This window comes from Clupea harengus, chromosome 13, assembly GCF_900700415.2.
Source record: "Clupea harengus chromosome 13, Ch_v2.0.2, whole genome shotgun sequence".
Lineage (NCBI taxonomy): Eukaryota > Metazoa > Chordata > Actinopteri > Clupeiformes > Clupeidae > Clupea > Clupea harengus.
Window position 1 is genome coordinate 18,333,038 of NC_045164.1, and position 17,237 is coordinate 18,350,274.

The 17,237-nt window shown below is 42.9% G+C and overlaps 1 protein-coding gene across 1 annotated transcript in view; it reads left to right on the plus strand.

The window, feature by feature from the left end:
• Positions 1–4,803: 4,803 nt before the first annotated feature.
• Positions 4,804–17,237, plus strand: part of sorcs3b (sortilin related VPS10 domain containing receptor 3b) — a 42,324-nt gene continuing 29,890 nt past the window's right edge. Inside the window, exons 1-10 of the mRNA XM_042709589.1 lie at positions 4,804–5,292; positions 9,717–9,784; positions 10,712–10,811; positions 12,237–12,395; positions 13,143–13,216; positions 13,355–13,419; positions 13,772–13,887; positions 14,022–14,111; positions 14,994–15,170; positions 15,777–15,908. Of these exons, the coding sequence (XP_042565523.1) occupies positions 4,804–5,292; positions 9,717–9,784; positions 10,712–10,811; positions 12,237–12,395; positions 13,143–13,216; positions 13,355–13,419; positions 13,772–13,887; positions 14,022–14,111; positions 14,994–15,170; positions 15,777–15,908 (1,470 nt within the window). The remainder of the gene's footprint in view (positions 5,293–9,716; positions 9,785–10,711; positions 10,812–12,236; positions 12,396–13,142; positions 13,217–13,354; positions 13,420–13,771; positions 13,888–14,021; positions 14,112–14,993; positions 15,171–15,776; positions 15,909–17,237) is intronic.

Consider the following 17,237-nt stretch of genomic DNA (forward strand, 5'->3'; position numbering starts at 1 on the left):
GTTCCAAATAGACAAGTTCAGCAGGTAGTCGATTCTTTGGAAAAAAAACTGGACCCCCAGTTATTCTACCCCTGTCAGGGGTTTAGAAACAAGTTTTTTTTCACCTGGTATGGATACCTCGAGATGGCTTTCATTTTAAATATGTATTGGTGACTGTGTGTACTTATGTTGTAAAATAAAACCTTTTGTAAACCATATGTAAATACTTATCATGTGTATTTTGTTTATTACATCGAAATGTAACAACTCATTACGTTATGTACCATTTTGTCATGATAATTTTTTTTGTCAATAAATACGCTTTGTCTTGTTTTATTTGTTTAGAAAATTTGCACCAGACTGTACATGATGGACACAGTATAACATATTAGAACTACATTTTACATGGTTGTAATTTTTTCACAAATGATACAACCATATTATCATTAAAACAATTTAAAATACAATCTTTTAACAGGGTGAACGTCTGCAAAAGACCCTTAGCAAGGCCATAAAAATAGCCATTGCCCAGGAGCTTCAGGCCTTTAAAAGGGCTGTCCAACCACATGCTGCCACCTCAGGTCAAAGCCCGCTCTTACCATCAAACCCAATACTGGAGCAGCTGGCTAGTGAGCTTAACCACATCAAACAAGATGTGGCAATGCTGTGGAGGGAGGTCAACTCTCTCAAGGCCCTCTGCAAGGAGAAAACTTCCACTGTGGCCCCTCCAACCAGTCAGGAAAACTCTTCACTGGTCTCTCCCAGCAGGCTTTGGCCATCCTCACCCCGGCCTCAGCCCTCCTCACCACTGCCTGCACTCTTCAGGGATCCATCACCGCTCCCTCCTCCTCCTCCTTCTCCATTCCAGGAGTATTCTTTAATGGTCTCTCCCAGCAGGCTCCAGTCTCCCTCACCTCTGCCTCCGCCCTCCTCACCACTGCCTGCACTCCTAAAGTGGCATTATGTAGGAATTGCTAATCGCTAATGAGATGCTAGCGGCTAAACCTAGCAAAACCTCTTGAAATGTGCTTACTTTGACACCATGACAAACTAGTGAGTCAACAACTTCCCTAACATAGTCAAACATCAAGCAAGTGCAACACAAGACAAAGCAAGACGGCAAATAAGCTACTTACTAGTTCGGCAGACAGTAGTAACGGGGCGGCTTCAGGCAAACCTACATAACCCAGTAATATGCCTACGGACCCTGGTATGGCAATGGCACGGAGGCGATTCTCCATATTAAACGTCATTGTAGCGCCCCAATTTTTTTTAAGCTGTTATTTTAAGGTAAAACTGCTAATCCTAACCCTAACCCTGAAGTACAATTCCTACATAATGCCACTTTAAGGGATCTATCACCGCTCCCTCCTCCCAGCTTGCCACTGGCTGGTTCACCCAGAGTTCCAGCACTTCCGGAGTTCCGAAAGGGATGCCCCGGCCCAACCTGGGGAAGTTAATGAAGGTGTTTGTTTGGACGTCGAGGGAACCCCATATGCGCACACTTGTTCTAAGTGCCTCATATTGCTGCTGCTACACTTTAGCTTTACAGATCAGGTGGGGACAGAAGGCACTCAAGTAGGGAAAGAGATTAGGCTTAGGTCACCCACATGCATATTTGAGTTATTATTGAATTACAATTTTTCATATTATGTGCTTGATACATTTGAGGCCAGCTCCATTGGGCCAAATCAGTCCCGGCAGGCACTCAAGAACATAAAGCAGAGAAGGAGTTATGTCGAGCACTTCCTCCTCTACATGTCAGGAACATAGGGGGACATCAATAAGACCTTAAACTTCCTAAATTATGTTCCAAAACTGAATGGGTGTGTTGCTTCACTATTATCTTTATTTGAAGTTTGCATTTTTGAAGTGCTCAACTATTCCTTTCCATTTGTGTGTCTCGCATACCTCACAAGTCTGAGTGGCAGACTGAAGCCAACCAGGTGCATATCATTTTGGATGCTGAGGCCTTTTCGAGTTCTCTATCTAATTATCTACCTAAATGTAGGCTCACACCAAAAATCTGGCCCTGTGGAAAAGATGCCTAGGGCCCCAGGTTGTTTTATAAAAGGCATACAGAAAGCTTAACTGTGGTAAGTTTGAATGAAAACAGTTAATTAGGGATGCTGATAAACTGGGTAGTCTCTACATGGTCTACTGTTTTCTCTTACAGGTAAACTCATATATTGAACACCTTCTGGCATTCATTCAGAAGAGCACTGAGAGCTTGCCAAAGGCTTTACAGGACCTAAGGGATGACCTGGTCAGTCCTGTGCTTCTGACCAAAGGCTTTACAGGACCTAAGGGATGACCCGGTCAGTCCTGTGCTTCTGGCCCAAGTCGTAGGACTGCTGGTGAGGATGATGGCAGCCACAGGAAGTACATTTTTCTTGCGAAGAAACCACAGGATGTGCTTTTTTCTTGGAGGAGGAGGAGTAGTCAGTTGAAGAGTTGGAAGATGAAGTCCTCCTTTGGGAATATCTACTGCAGCTTACCCGACTTTGGGTGCTCCCGGTCCCGCAGGGAATCTGGAGAAGATCCCTACTTGGCTCAATATAGAATGAAATTCTAGAAATGGATGACGTAGCATAAATGGAAGTTGGGGGAGACAGTGTAGAAGTCACACTGAATACTTTAGGGTCAAAGCCATATCAATGATCCAAACGTCCACTTCCAGATCCTATAGTCCTCAGTAAGCAAAGTGCAATACAAGATATTCCTTACAGAAATCCTCCACTTATCTTTTGTTTGGCAAACGCAATGGCTTCTCCACCGGCTATGAAAGACTCACAGGTGTCCCACCCATGCACTCTCTTCTTGCTTCTTCAGGTGTGCTGAAGTCCCACTTCCTGTTAGAATCAGTAAAAGTCCTGATAGCAATTATACACAGGAAAGTAAATAAAGTATACAATTATACAGGAAAATAAATAAAGAATACAATGTCACCATTTACCAGTAACTTATAAGTAAACAGTGAATTTCCTGTAGGACTTAATCTAGACTTCGTCACTACTACCTCAACAGTTTAACGTAAACTTTGTTACTTAACTGGGGTGTATGTGTGAGGGTGTGATCTAATCATCTGAGGCGGTGCCACACATGGAACATATCAGCCATGTAGTGGCAAGAGAAAAAGGGCACTTTGAAAATTAAAATGTTCCTCATTGTTTTTGAAAAATACAATTACTCTCAGAGATAAAACATTGTGAAGTTCCCCCTTTATGACAGAAGATGGAATTGAACAAAAAATATCGACAAATGATTTAGTTTAGCTAGACTTGGCTCCAGAGCTCCAGAGCTCCAGGGGTAGGGTTAGCTCCATAGCTCCAGGGGTAGGGTTAGCTCCAGGGAGAGGGTTAGCTCCAGGGAGAGGGTTAGCTCCAGAGCTCCAGGGGTAGGGTTAGCTCCAGGGAGAGGGTTAGCTCCAGGGGTAGGGTTAGCTCCATAGCTCCAGGGAGAGGGTTAGCTCCATAGCTCCAGGGAGAGGGTTAGCTCCATAACTCCAGGGAGAGGGTTGGCTCCAGAGCTCCAGGGGTAGGGTTAGCTAGGGTTAGCTCCATAGCTCCAGGGGTAGGGTTAGCTCCATAGCGCCATGTGAATAATGGAATGCATACTAAGTAAGCCACCCTACGGGTGCACCGTTTCACAATCTCCTTTCAGCGCACACCTGACTTGCTACTCTTTTCTTAGACTCTTCATCTTTTCCTTGTGTGTGTGTGTGTGTTGGACTCGTCTCCCATCTCTACGTGTGTGCGTGTGCATGTGTGTTGTACTCCTCCCCATCTCTTTGTGTGTGTGTGTTGTACTCCTCTCCCATCTCTTCGTGTGTGTGTGTGTGTGTGTGTGTGTTGTACTACTCTCCCATCTCTTTGTGTGTGTGTGTGTGTTGTACTCCTCTCCCATCTCTACGCGCGTGTGTGTGTGTGTGTGTGTTGGACTCCTCTCCCATCTCTTCGTGTGTGCGTGTGTGTGTTATACTCCGCTCCCCACCTCTTCGTGTGTGTGTGTGTGTTGTACCCCCCTCCCATCTCTTCATGCGTGTCTGTGTGTGTGTGTGTGTGTGCGTGTGTGTGTGTGTTACACTCCTCTTCCATCTCTTTATGTGTGCGTGTGTGTTCAGATGTTTCTTTCTTGATCTTCTGTTTCTCTCAGTACCCCCTGTAATGTGTGTGTGCGCGTGCATGTGTGTGTGTGTGTGTGTGTGTGTGTGTGTGTTATACTCCTCTCAGTACCCCTCCCTGGCTTTCCTGAAGAAGCAGGAGTGTTTGACCGAGTGGGTGTGTCTTTCCTGGTCCCCAGCTGAAATCTGTGTGCGTGTGTGTGTGTGTGTATGTGTGTGTGTGTGTGTGTGTGTGTGTGTGCGCGCGTGTGTGTGTGCGTGTATCCCAGCGATCAGCTATCAGTGATTTTGACTCGCTTCACTTCTGCTCAGAGCTCCGCCTCTGAGCGCAGCTGAAGCCCCTCAAATACGATACATTCCGACCTGCTTCACACACACGATACACACACACACAATATCGACAGACCTGCCTCACTCAAACACACACATAATACACTCAGACCCTCCTTACACACACACACAATATTGACAGACCATTCTTACACACACACACACACACATAATATCGACAAACCTGCCTCTCTATCTCACACACATTCCTGGAGTGCGTGTGTGTGTGTGACTGCGCTGTGAATCTGTATCGTGGATCTGTACTGTTTCTTCTGGACTGGGCTCCTGGCCGTGGCTCTTGGAGGTGGGAGGGGGGCATGGGCTCATGTGCTGGGTGTGTTTGGGGGGGGGTCCTGGTGCTCAGGTGTGCTATGCGCTGCTGGGGGGCTTTTGTGTTGCTGGATCTCGCCCCCTGCAGCTCCAGGGCATCTCTGAGGAGCATCTCTTTTACTCTGCCAGCAGGACCTCAAGAACATCACCAGAACCCAGGCAAGAACCGAAGGACGAACACAGCAGGAGAACCTGTGGAACCCCTGGTGGCAGTGGATTTCTCCTTGGTGCCGCCTGAGAACCGAGCAGGAGAACCGAGCAGAGGAGCAACAAGGGCACCGCTGAGGTTAGAGCCTGCAGAGGGAGGACGCGGTTGGAGGGCAGAGAGGAGAGGAGCAGAGAGGAGAGGACCAGGGGCATCTCATGACGGGCAGAAAAGAGAGAGGAGAGGAGCAGAGAGGAGAGGCTCAGCAGCATCTCATGATAAGCAGACTGTCTCTGAGCTTCAGCTTCGCAGCTCAAGTTTTGCCCTGTTTGGAGACTCTGCACATAACCAAGCCATGGTGTACTGGACCGGCTACAACAGCAGCGTGAGCTTCTCTTTCCCAATCCCTTTCTTTTCTCTGTCTTTCAGTCAATCCAATCCCTGTCTCTTTCATTCTCTTTCCAACCTCTCTTTCCTCTGTCTTTTTCTCTTCCTAATCCCACTCAGTCTATCCTATCATTCTCTCCTCTCTTTCTTTACCTAATCCCTCTCTCTCTCATTCTCTATCCAATCCTTCTCTTCTCTCTTTCTCTCCCCAATCCTTCTCTCCTCTCTTTCTCTCCCAAAGCCTTCTCTCCTCTCTTTCTCTCCCAAAGCCTCCCCTCTTCCCTCACCCTCCTCTCCTTTAGTCTCTCAATCAGCATTCTTCTCATGCTGGCTCATGTGTTTTGTTTTGGTTCATTAATTAATGTTTTTTTATGAGGTGGGTACTGGGACTGCTCACTGTGGTGTCTCAGCAATATTTCAATATGTATTGTTAAAGTGTGCTTTCTAGCCGTGGTTTGATGTTGTGGGAAAAAATAAGATGTTTTGGCGTACTCTTGTTAATACAGATCATTTTAATATGATTTAAAATTGTAACTTTTAGACATATCAAATTGTGCATCCATTTATGGCAGTGTACTCACACACTCCTCCCCACAGTTGCCCACCCAGAAGAATCATCTGCTTAGCCACTGTTATAGCTATTCGTTAGCGTTCATTGTTTTGTGTAATTTTGTTATTGGTGGTCAAAAATGCACTGCTTTCCTATTTTGGCTATTTTGAAAGTGTGGGTGTGCTGAGTCAGTGCTCCTCCTTTATGCTAATCACCAAACCACCAGTTCAATCTTCACACGTGGGGTACAGATATAGTAGTCGGCTGCTAAACCTGTTTGTAGCTATCTGCTTTCTGCAATTCAGTTAAAGCCTAAAAATGTTATTCTTAAAAGTGATATTAGTAGTCTTGTAATAGTTTCACTGAGCAGAGTTTTCATCTTTATTCACGGCCGAGGGCACTTCTTGACCGGGGAATCTTCCTCAGAATTAATCCCAGGTATAGTTGGCCTAAGGTTTCGGGTTAGGGGTTAGCAAGGCCGAGGGTGGCATTTTTGACCAGGGAATCTTCCTCAGAACAATCCCAAGTATAGTTGGTCCATATTCTTTATAGACACTCATTTGCATTATGTTGGCTACTCACACAGTTTACATACCTTTTCTAAGCAGAAATCTATTCCATGGAAGGTTTTGACACCACACAACACATGAACCCTAGTTGCACACTCAGTATCCAGCTCAAACACACATAGACTAACAGAGTGACTCAGTATCCAGCTCAAACACACATAGACTAACAAACTGACTCAGTCTCCAGCTCAAACTCACATAGACTAACAGACTGAATCAGTCTCCAGCCCAAAGACCTCATACACTACCTCAAACTCACATAAACATCAGCACGCTCTAACACAAACCCCAACCCTAACTTAACCTCAAACACTCAAATAGACACAATCAGACACAATCACTACCTCAAACACACCATCATTACACTAATGCAGGTGTGAATCATAGTCAGTCTCCAGGTTAAAGACCTCATACCTCATACACTAATGTAGATGGTCCACTCTACTTAGGGCTAAAGACCTCATACACTAATGCAGATGGTCCACTCTACAGTACCTAGGGTTAGCCCTAACCCTCATCCACCTTCTCTAATTAAACAGAAATGTACAAAACTCGATCACACACTTCGTCCGGGTTAGCTTAGGGTAGGTATCAGTCCAGCAGACAGACAGTGAATCAGTCAATCAGATGCACACACACACTTGAACACACACACACTTGCAGACACACACATACACACACACACACACACACACACACACACACACACACACACACACACTGTGGTGTTGACTGGCACAGGGTGGGTTCAGCATCAGACAGACACATGCTTCCTCACAGCAGTCTCTCGATTCACATGCAAATGTAATTAGGAGCAGGCTGGTAGGCTGTGCCTCAAGTAGTGTGTGTGTGAGAGAGTGTATGCATGAATATATAAGTAAATGTGTATGTGATAGAGAGACCCTGCTGGGATCACTTCAGTCTTGCTGTGCTGCTGTATCTGCCAGTAAGTGTGTGTGTGATTGTGTGTGTGTGTTGGTGTGTGTGTGTGTTGTGTGTGTGTGTGTGGTTGTGTGTGTGTGTGTCAGTGTGTGTGTGTGTGTGTGTGTGTGAGGAGAGAGAGAGATTGACCCTGCTGGGCATGTGGAACTGCTGTTCCACTCCCTTGCCTTTAAGATGTAACTAGACGCACTGCATAGCAGTGCTTAATATAACCGCAGCATGAAGTGAGAGAATGAGCGAGAAAGAAAGAAGGGAAATAACAAGATATTTTCTGTTCCAAGAAAAGCGTACAGTAATGTTGAATGAGGTTTCTGACTACAATACAAGACTAAAACGTTTGTTCTATAGCTTAGTCAAAGGCAAAATTAGGCCTGTCTAGTGAATATGAGGATGAGTATGACTTTATAACAGATATAATATATATATATATATATATATATATATATATATATATATATATATTATATCTGTTATAAAGTCATACTTATAGTCATACATATATATATATATATTCTTGTGCTAAATATAATATATATATATTCTTGTGCTAAATTTAAGCATTTTTGTGAAATGTACATGTATAGGCAAGCAACAATATGAGCTTCATTGCATAACTATACTTGGCATTTATTTACAGTGTTTGGAAAAACATGTATGCACAGTCTAAATGTAGAGTAAATGCTACATGTAGGCCTCGACAGTTAGTACTGAAAGATTGCATGTTTTTATCGCTTCAACAGGTGAAAGAGAACCATTTGAATTGTGTAAATATTACGTAAGGATTTAAACACAATTCATTTCGAAGATCGATCATGTATTGGTTGATGAATTGTGACTGGACGTTGGTGGCCATTTTGTCAAAAGGAGCTTTAGGAGATGTGAGCAAATGTAGATAAGTATAAGAATGCGAAATTTCAAAATGTTGGCTTAAGCGGTTCGAAATGTGTCAGTTGCAGCAACCCCATGGCCAAAAACTCACTAAATGTTGCGTACATTGAAAGAATGTTTGAACCTTTACATCACAAGATATTAGCTAGTGAAGTGCTAGATTTTTTGCTTTTAACATTATTCACTAAGTGGCTCCACTCCATAAATAAACTGTAACAAGCTAGGGTAATGTGCCACCTAGAGGCCAAACGGTTTTCGAGCTATTGCCCAAAATGTGCTACGCCACGTAAAGGGGCACTAGCACCAAGAGAAACACACCTAAGCACAAACCTATTCCATATCAGCCATGTGGCCCTACAACCATCCCACGTGTCATGTGGACTGGTGAAGTCTATGATATTGCCAACCAAAAAATGTGTGAAAAAAAGGTAGAAGAAAAAAAAACTTATTAGTTACAACATGAAGGTGGCTATGTTGCTCCATCCTATGTAGTTATGGCTAACCCTAGCCCTATGTTCTTCCATCCTATGTGGCTATGGCTAATGTAACGGGTACCGCAGCAACGGCACCGAGCTGATAGATAGTATCCTGAAATGCAGGAAAATGATTGAAGAGTAAGGGCAACAGCGTCTCAACTTTGGCGTTCTCCGCAGTTACTTTTTTTAACCAGAGTAAGCACGTTTTTACACAAACGTTCAGGATATCACTCCATGACTCTGCCCCTGCTAGTATGGAGCAAGTTTATTTTCCTTCAAAATAAAATACATTCATAAAATCAATGAAAGCAGTATTATCAGAATAAAACACAATTATGAAAAACACAAAGATTGCACTTTTGTGGACGTCACACTAATCCTAACCCTATGTTACTCCATTCTATGTTGCTCCATCCTATGTAGCCATGGCTAATCCTAACCCTATGTTCTTCCATCATATGTGGCTATGGCTAACCCTAACCCTAAGTTCCTCCATACTATGTTGCTCCATCCTATGTAGCTATGCCTAACCCTAACCCTATGTTACTTCATCGTATGTGGCTATGGCTAACCGTAACGGTATGTTGCTCCATCCTATGCCGCTATGTTGCTCTAACCCTAACCTTAGGGCTAAGTTGCTGTATTCTATGCGGCCATGTTGCTCTCAGGGATTCAGAGATAGAGATAGACCATCTCCCCTTAGGTTAGATTAAAGACAGGGAGTGAGAGATACATAGACCATCTCCCCTTGATTTGGACTAAAGCCAGGGGGTGAGAGATAGAGATAGAGATAGACCATCTCCCCTTAGGTTAGATTAAAGACAGGGAATGCGAGATAGAGATAGACCATCTCCCCTTTGGTTAGATTAAAGACAGGGGGTGAGAGATAGAGATAGACCATCTCCCCTTTGGTTAGATTAAAGACAGGGAGTGAGCGATAGAGATAGACCATCTCCTCTTAGGTTGGACGGTTACTTAGATCCTTCTCTTTTCTAAGGTGATCCTGATTCTCACAAAACTCTTCGACTTCAACCTGGGAACAGTGACAGACAGTTCCCTTTGGAGGTAAACTTTATGGGTGTGTGTATATTTGAGTGTGTGTGAGTTTGTTTGTTTGATTGATTGTTTGATTACTGTATATGTGTGGGGTGTTTGTTTGATTGATTGTTTGATTATATGTGTGTGTTTTGGAGAATGTTTGAGTTTGTGAGCCAGTGGTGCGATTCGATTCTACGATACATTCCAATTTATTTCTCCCATATATTACATATATAACATTTCGTACACCAGAGTATGTCAAGGTAGACGTATGTACCAAAATAGAATTAAAATCATATTAAATACATAAATATTGCAATATCTGGCACCACTGTATTGATATAATGGAATCAGAGATTTCCAGTGCCTTTCCATATTAGATGTGCGATGACCTCTGCTCTGGAATGACACATTTCCTCCACTTACTGATTGTAACCTTGTAAGCTTGCCCCATCTCCCTCATCCATGCTTCCGTGAACTATGGGTGGTCATATGTTAATATGGGTGGGGTTTTCTCTTAAGTGGCCCATTGTCTCCACCTACTCTCTTGTTGTGGGTGTGACTGATTGGAAACAAAGTCAAAGTAGTTTTTGAAGGCCCTTGTGTCTGTGTGTTACATCAAACTGCTTTTTTTTTTTTAAGTTAGGAAAAACTGTTTTCCAAGAAATAGCACCTTTAAGCCATCTAAGCCACAGGAAGTGTCATCATCTTGTCAGTTCCAACTTCAATGTTCCCTAGCCCCACCGGTCCTGAAAAGAAGGAGATGAGCCAGTAGAGTTAGGGTTTGGGTTAGGACAGAGAGTTTGTGTGTTTGTGCTCTGCATATCTCACTGTAGATAGCCATGCTCCATAGCTTTGTTCGTGTTAGTGCATGTTTGTGCATGAGGGGCTTTTATCGATCATGTAATCAATCGTGTAATCGATCGTGTATGTTTTCCATGGCACCCATGGTAGATCGCTGGATTTAGGAAGCAGCTATGAGAAGCTCAACGACAGGATGGATTCCAGACTGGTCCTGAGCTACCTGTACGTTTGCCCCTCCAATAACAGAAAGGTAAACAAGTGCACACACATCTCTCATACGTAGAATCACTACACAAATGTTGAATCACGGCCGATCCATGGCTGATCCATCATGACAATGGGCAAATTTCAAATTAAAGGCAGTTCTAATAATTTGAGTAAGACATCCAAACATAGTTCTGATGGCGTAGTTAGACCTTTAAACGTACTGTCCCTGATGCTGTCAAACCGTCTAGATATATTTTCATATTCTCAACTTAGTTGAATTGATGGAGTGAGGTCTTCTTATGATGACAGCTGGAGGTGTTTCCCTTTGAACTGAACCATAGTGCATTAGCCTCAGATCATCCGTAGGTCAGTAATGACACTCAGAGTTACACCAAAATAATCACACTGAAACTGCCTCTGGACCCAAATTAGACCTAACAACAATCCCATAGCTCCACTGCTTGTAAGTTTGTGAACCCTTTAGAATGTTCTATATTTCTGCAAATGACCTAAAACATCATCAGATTTTCACACAAATCCTGAAAGTAGATTATGAGAACCCAATCAAACGAATGAGACAAAAATATTATACGAAGGAAAGATGAGTTATTATATGAGGGAAATGATTCAACATTTCATATCTGTGAGTGGCAAAAGTATGTAAACCTTTACTTTCAGCATCTGGTGTGACCCACCTGTACAGCAATTCAATGTTTCTGGTAATGGCTGATCAGTCCTGCATATAACGGCTGATCAGTCCTGTTCATCACCTTGGAGTTTTCCGGTAACGGAAGATCAGTCCTGCACACCTTGACGGCTTCAGGTAACGGCTGATCAGTCCTGCACATAACGGATGATCAGTCCTGTTCATCACCTTGGAGTTTTCCGGTAACGGGTGATCAGTCCTGCACACCTTGACGGTTTCCGGTAATGGCTGATCATTTCTGCACATCACCTTGGAGGAATTTTAGCCCATTCCTCCTTGCAGAACAGAACAGGAGTTTGGTGGGTTTCCTCACATGAACTGGATTTCCTCAAATGAACTGGGTTTCCTCACATGAACTGGATTTCCTCAAATTAACTGGGTTTCCACACATGAACTGGGTTTCCTCACATGAACTGGGTTTCCTCACATTAACTGCTAGTTTCAGGTCCTTCCACAACATTTGTATTGGATTAAGGTCAGGACTTTGACTTGGCAATTCATAACCATTATGAAAATCTGAGGATGTTTTAGATCATAATTATGCAGAAATATAGTTAATTCTAAAGAACTTTCGAGCACCACTGTTTGGGCAGCGGGAATCGCATGCATTCTGAAAGAGGTGTATGAGGTCTGAAAACACCCTGAGACGAGCCTGAGTCTGAAGTGTTTGCACAATGCAAAAGGATGATGGATCAGGCTCGCTCATGGATCTCCTAAAAATCCATCCATCACGTCTCCTTTCATCTGTACCCTGTTGGGCAGATTCTGCTGGTGAGTGACCCTGAGATGGATTCCAGTGTGGTGGTGAGTTCAGACGAGGGCAACTCCTTCCAGAGGCTCAGCATCAGCTTTACCATTCAGAGCCTGCTGTTTCACCCCGTAGAGGACGACTGGCTGCTAGCATACAGCCAGGAGCAGAAGGTAAACACACACGTACAAACACACCCCACACACACACACACACCATTCACAGCCTGCTGTTTCACCCTAAAGATGGCTACTGGCTACTGGCATCTCACTCCCCAAGAGACTTAAGTTAACGTTATGCTGATAGAGGACGGCACAAGGACATCATAGGCAAGCAAATTAGTATATTTTTTCCAGGTCGGTTGACAAACATGAGAAAAGTCCATTGGTTGATGATGTGATTGGTCTGTCCTTTAATTGTGATGCTTTTTTTTGCAAACAAGCTTATAGTCTAGGCTGAAGCTAAACTGATTTAGTTGCCCTTCTAGTCTAATGTTTCACTGACAAATATTGCAGATGTGCAAACCTGGAATAGTATTTAAAAATAATTTATCTCTCTTATTGTAAGTAAAGGCATCTCTGATTGACTAGATTATGACAGTCACGACAGGGACAATGGAAAATTGGTGGTCAACGCTATGTATCATGTAAATACACTCCTATGCTAAATATCACCACCACCTTGTCCAAATTCATGTTGGAGTCAGAACTGCATAGTGCATAGCTTTGGCAGCTAGTTGGAACGGCAGGTGTTTTCATCCGTCCTTTACATGACCACATACCATTAACATTAATTTGAAGATGTACTAGTGGCTTGTACAAATAGGCTTCAAAAAGTGGCAAATTGTTGCTTACTTGCTCTTTAATCAGTCTGTTATGTGTCCGGCTCTTTGATCAGTCTGTCATGTGTCTCCCTTGCAGTTGTACTTCTCTGAGGATTTTGGAAGAAACTGGAATCTTGTCCATGAATCGGTTTCTCCAGGACGGTTTTACTGGTATAATCCCATCTAATTACTATAAGTAATGACTGGTGGTTACCTAGGTAACCCTTACCCACATATGTTTAATGCCCACACAGCTGTTTTATACCTTGTTTAATGACCTACACACAAAATTGCTGAGTGCGTGTTTAGGGCAGTGTCGGGGCTGGATGAAGATTCTGACCTGGTGCATCTGGAGGCTCAAGATCCCAGTGGATGTATGTGTGATCTGTATGCTTGTGCATGTGCGTGTGTGTGTGTGCTTGTGCATTGTGTGTGTGTTTGTGTGTGTGTGTGTGCGTGTGCTTGTGCATTATGTGTGTGTGTGTGTTTGACAGAGAGAGTGTGCATGTGTGTGTTTGACAAAGAGAGTGAGTGTGTGTGTTTATATTTGAGCATGCATGTGTGTATGTCTGTATACCTCTATGTGTGTAGATGTATCTGCTTGTGCATAGTGTGTATGTGTGTGTGTTTGTGGGTGTGGGTGTGTGTCTGTGTACCTGTATATGTGAAGATCTATCTGCTTGTGCATAGTGTGTATGTGTGTGTGTGTCCATATTTGTGCTGCAGTGTTGAGGTACATTACCTGCCTGGCTGGAAGCTGTCCTGACAGCAGGAAGTTCCCCTTCTTTGGCCGGATCGATGAAGGATCTCTGGTTGTGCAAGATGACTATGTGTTTGTGCAGGTGATCCACTGAGCGTTACGCTCCTTTCTCCGTAATTCTTGTGAATAATTTAGATAAATCCTTATGTCTTATATTAAAATCCTCAATCCTGTTGTCTTCTGTGGGACAACACATGCCTACTTACCCTGTCCTAGGTGACCACAGTTGGACCAACAAAGTACTTTGTCTCATATCAGAGACAACCTTTCCAGAGCATTCAGCTCCCCAAATACTGTCTGCCTAAGGTACGTATACATCATCCACTGGAAGTAAAGTAACCATATGCAGTAACCCTAACCATAGGCAGTAACCCTAATCCCAGTCAAAGCTTTGTGTATGTTGTTTACCTCCAGTTGCAAAAGACTATCTTAACCACACTTTGAAGAGTAGTCCAGGTTATGCTGACTATGCTCTTAAGCTTTAACTCAGGAATGATTTAAATTTAAAAAAAACATCAGATCTGAATAAGTATTGGTTTGTTTCCATAGGTACTAGCACACCAAAGCTTATCAGGTCTTAACTACTACCACCCCATTTACAATGGTGTGTATATATAGAGCTCTATACATCTCTGTCCACTGGTGTGTGTATATAAAGCTCTATATATATCTGTCCACTGGTGTGTGTGTGTATATAGAGCTCTATATATATGTGTCCACTGGTGTGTGTGTGTATATAGAGCTCTATATATATCTGTCCACTAGTGTGTGTGTGTGTATATAGAGCTCTATATATATCTACACTGGTGTGGGTGTGTATATAGAGCTCTATATATATCTGTACACTGGTGTGGGTGTGTAAATAGAGCTCTTTATATATCTGTCCACTGGTGTGTGTGTATATATAAAGCTCTATATACCTCTGTCCAGTGGTGTGTGTGTATATATAGAGCTCTATATATCTGTCCAGTGGTCTGCAAAGACTACACTGTGTGTTTGTAGGATATGCACACCATAAGAACTAACTGGCTGGAGTCCATATATGTAACTGTGTGTGTGTGTGTGTGTGTGTGTGTGTGTGTGTTTGTGTGTGTGTGTGTGTGTGTGTGTGTGTGTGTGTGTGTGTGTGTGTGTGTGTGTGTGTGTGTGTGTGTGTGTGTGTGTGTGTGTGTGTGTGTGTGTGTGTAGGATATGCACATCATAAGTACAGAAGGCCAGGTCCTGGCTGGGGTTCAGCAATGGGACGAGAATGACACCTACAGCCTCTACATGTCTGATCGCCATGGAAACTACTTCAGCCCTGCCCTAACTTATGTCCGCATATCACGATCAGTAGCTGGAATACTCAATATGGATGTATATAAGGTACTGACTCATTCTCATACACACACACAGACACACTCACACACACTAATACACACATACATACACACACACACACACACATACACACACACATACACACACTCACACATGTATACAGACCTATACAAACACAGTCACACTGACACATTCACAGATATGCATGGTTACACTCTGACTCATACATTCATAAACACACACAGACATTTCTCAGACGCAGCCGGACTCACATGCACACATTCATAGACAAATGTGCACACAATCAAACACTGAATGTATATATTTGGAGGAGACATTACCTTTTCCCATAATGGTTATTTAACTGGGTGGAGTCTTGGAGTTCCAATGTTAATGTGTGCCCAGGACATGGACATCATCGGCACAGAACACCATGTTTGGGTTATGGTCCCTGTGTGTAACTCTGTGTATGCGTGAGGTTTGGGTGGTGTGGGGTTGTATGTGTAAAGTCTTTGTGTATATGTGTGTGGTCTGTGTGTGTATGTGTGTCTGTGTATGTGTATTTGTGTATGTTGTTTATGTCTTTAAGTGTATATATATATATACGTGTGTGTGTGTGTGTGTGTGTGTGTGTGTGTGTGTGTGTGTCAGGTGGCTGGTGTTAGCGGTGTGTTGTTGGCTAACAGGAGGGAGGGGGGTCGTGTGAGGACATTCATCAGCTTCAGTCAGGGTCAGATGTGGCGTCTGCTTATACCACCAGCCACCGAGCCCCACTGTAGCCTGGTAAGTACCCTCCCTGGTCTAGTAACTACCCTCTGGTATACTAACTACCAGTGGTGTATAAAGTACCCAAAAGCCATACTTGAGTAAAAGTAAAGATACCTTACTGGAAAATGACTCAAGTAAAAGTAAAAGTAACCTTTTAGAATACTACTTGAGTAAAAGTCTTAAAGTATCTGATCTTTACTGTACTTAAGTATCAAAAGTAATTTTCTGATATTAAATGTACTTAAGTATTGAAAGTAAAAGTACAAGTAAATGCTGTTAATAAAAAAGCAAAGGGTCAGAATTTTGAAGTTTATTCCGACTAGAATGAGCATACTTATAAACTGGGCCTTATTTTAACACAATTTTAACACAATAGGCAATATTAAAGCAGCACCGAAAGTAACAACCCAGTCATTACTTGAAACTGAAAAATATTTTGTTCATCTTCAAACAAAACGTCCCAAAAAGCCATTATGAATTTTTAAAATTTTAATCTTTGTAACATTTTGTGAATGGGCTCCTGAGTATCCCAAGGTATGCATAAGGCACAACCTGAGAGCAATAACCTGGCGATCTGATACAAAGCCATAGCATTACATCAGGATCATCAGTTTTACAAGCAAGTTATCGGTACAGTGACTGTGAAATACTTTCAGCAACATGCACACACATCCCTTGAACAATAACGTTACTAGCAGCTATTTTGCTCCACACTGCTACGTTACTGTACTGTAGATTGACACCATCCTAGCTAGCTAGCTAGATTCGTCGCCAGAGATGGAATAAAGAATAAGAATAAATAATCTTTGTAGGTTATTAGCTAGCTTGAAATATTATATACAGATCTTACCCAGCGGTGAAAGAACATGACTAGTCTACAAGGTTGTGCTGGTGGCATTTAATGAAGAGGTCGTGGGGTTTCTCATTTTTTGATTGAGACCTGTGTGCTTTTGCTTCGATTATTGTTGTGTCCCCTTCGTTGTTGATCTTAATGTTTTGGATATATCCTTCCACTGCATATTGCAGTCCATTTTGCCTTGATCTGGAGGATATTGCGGAGATATTACTCCAAAAAGAATCACTGACACTCAGACAGTATAGTAGTGCATGAACGAGTTCAAAAGAAGTAGCAACAGTAACTAAGAGGACGGGGCTTTTGCGAACGGTCAATAGCGCATTAACGTGCGCTAGGACCACTGATTCGCCAAACCTGCTTGCAGTCTGTGTTCTACCACAGTCCCCGACGTTGGTCTTGTCACTCTCATGATAATTTTTTTTTCTAAAGATGATTTGATTTTGTAACGAGTAACGAAGGTTTCAGGGGGAATGTATCGGAGTAAAAGT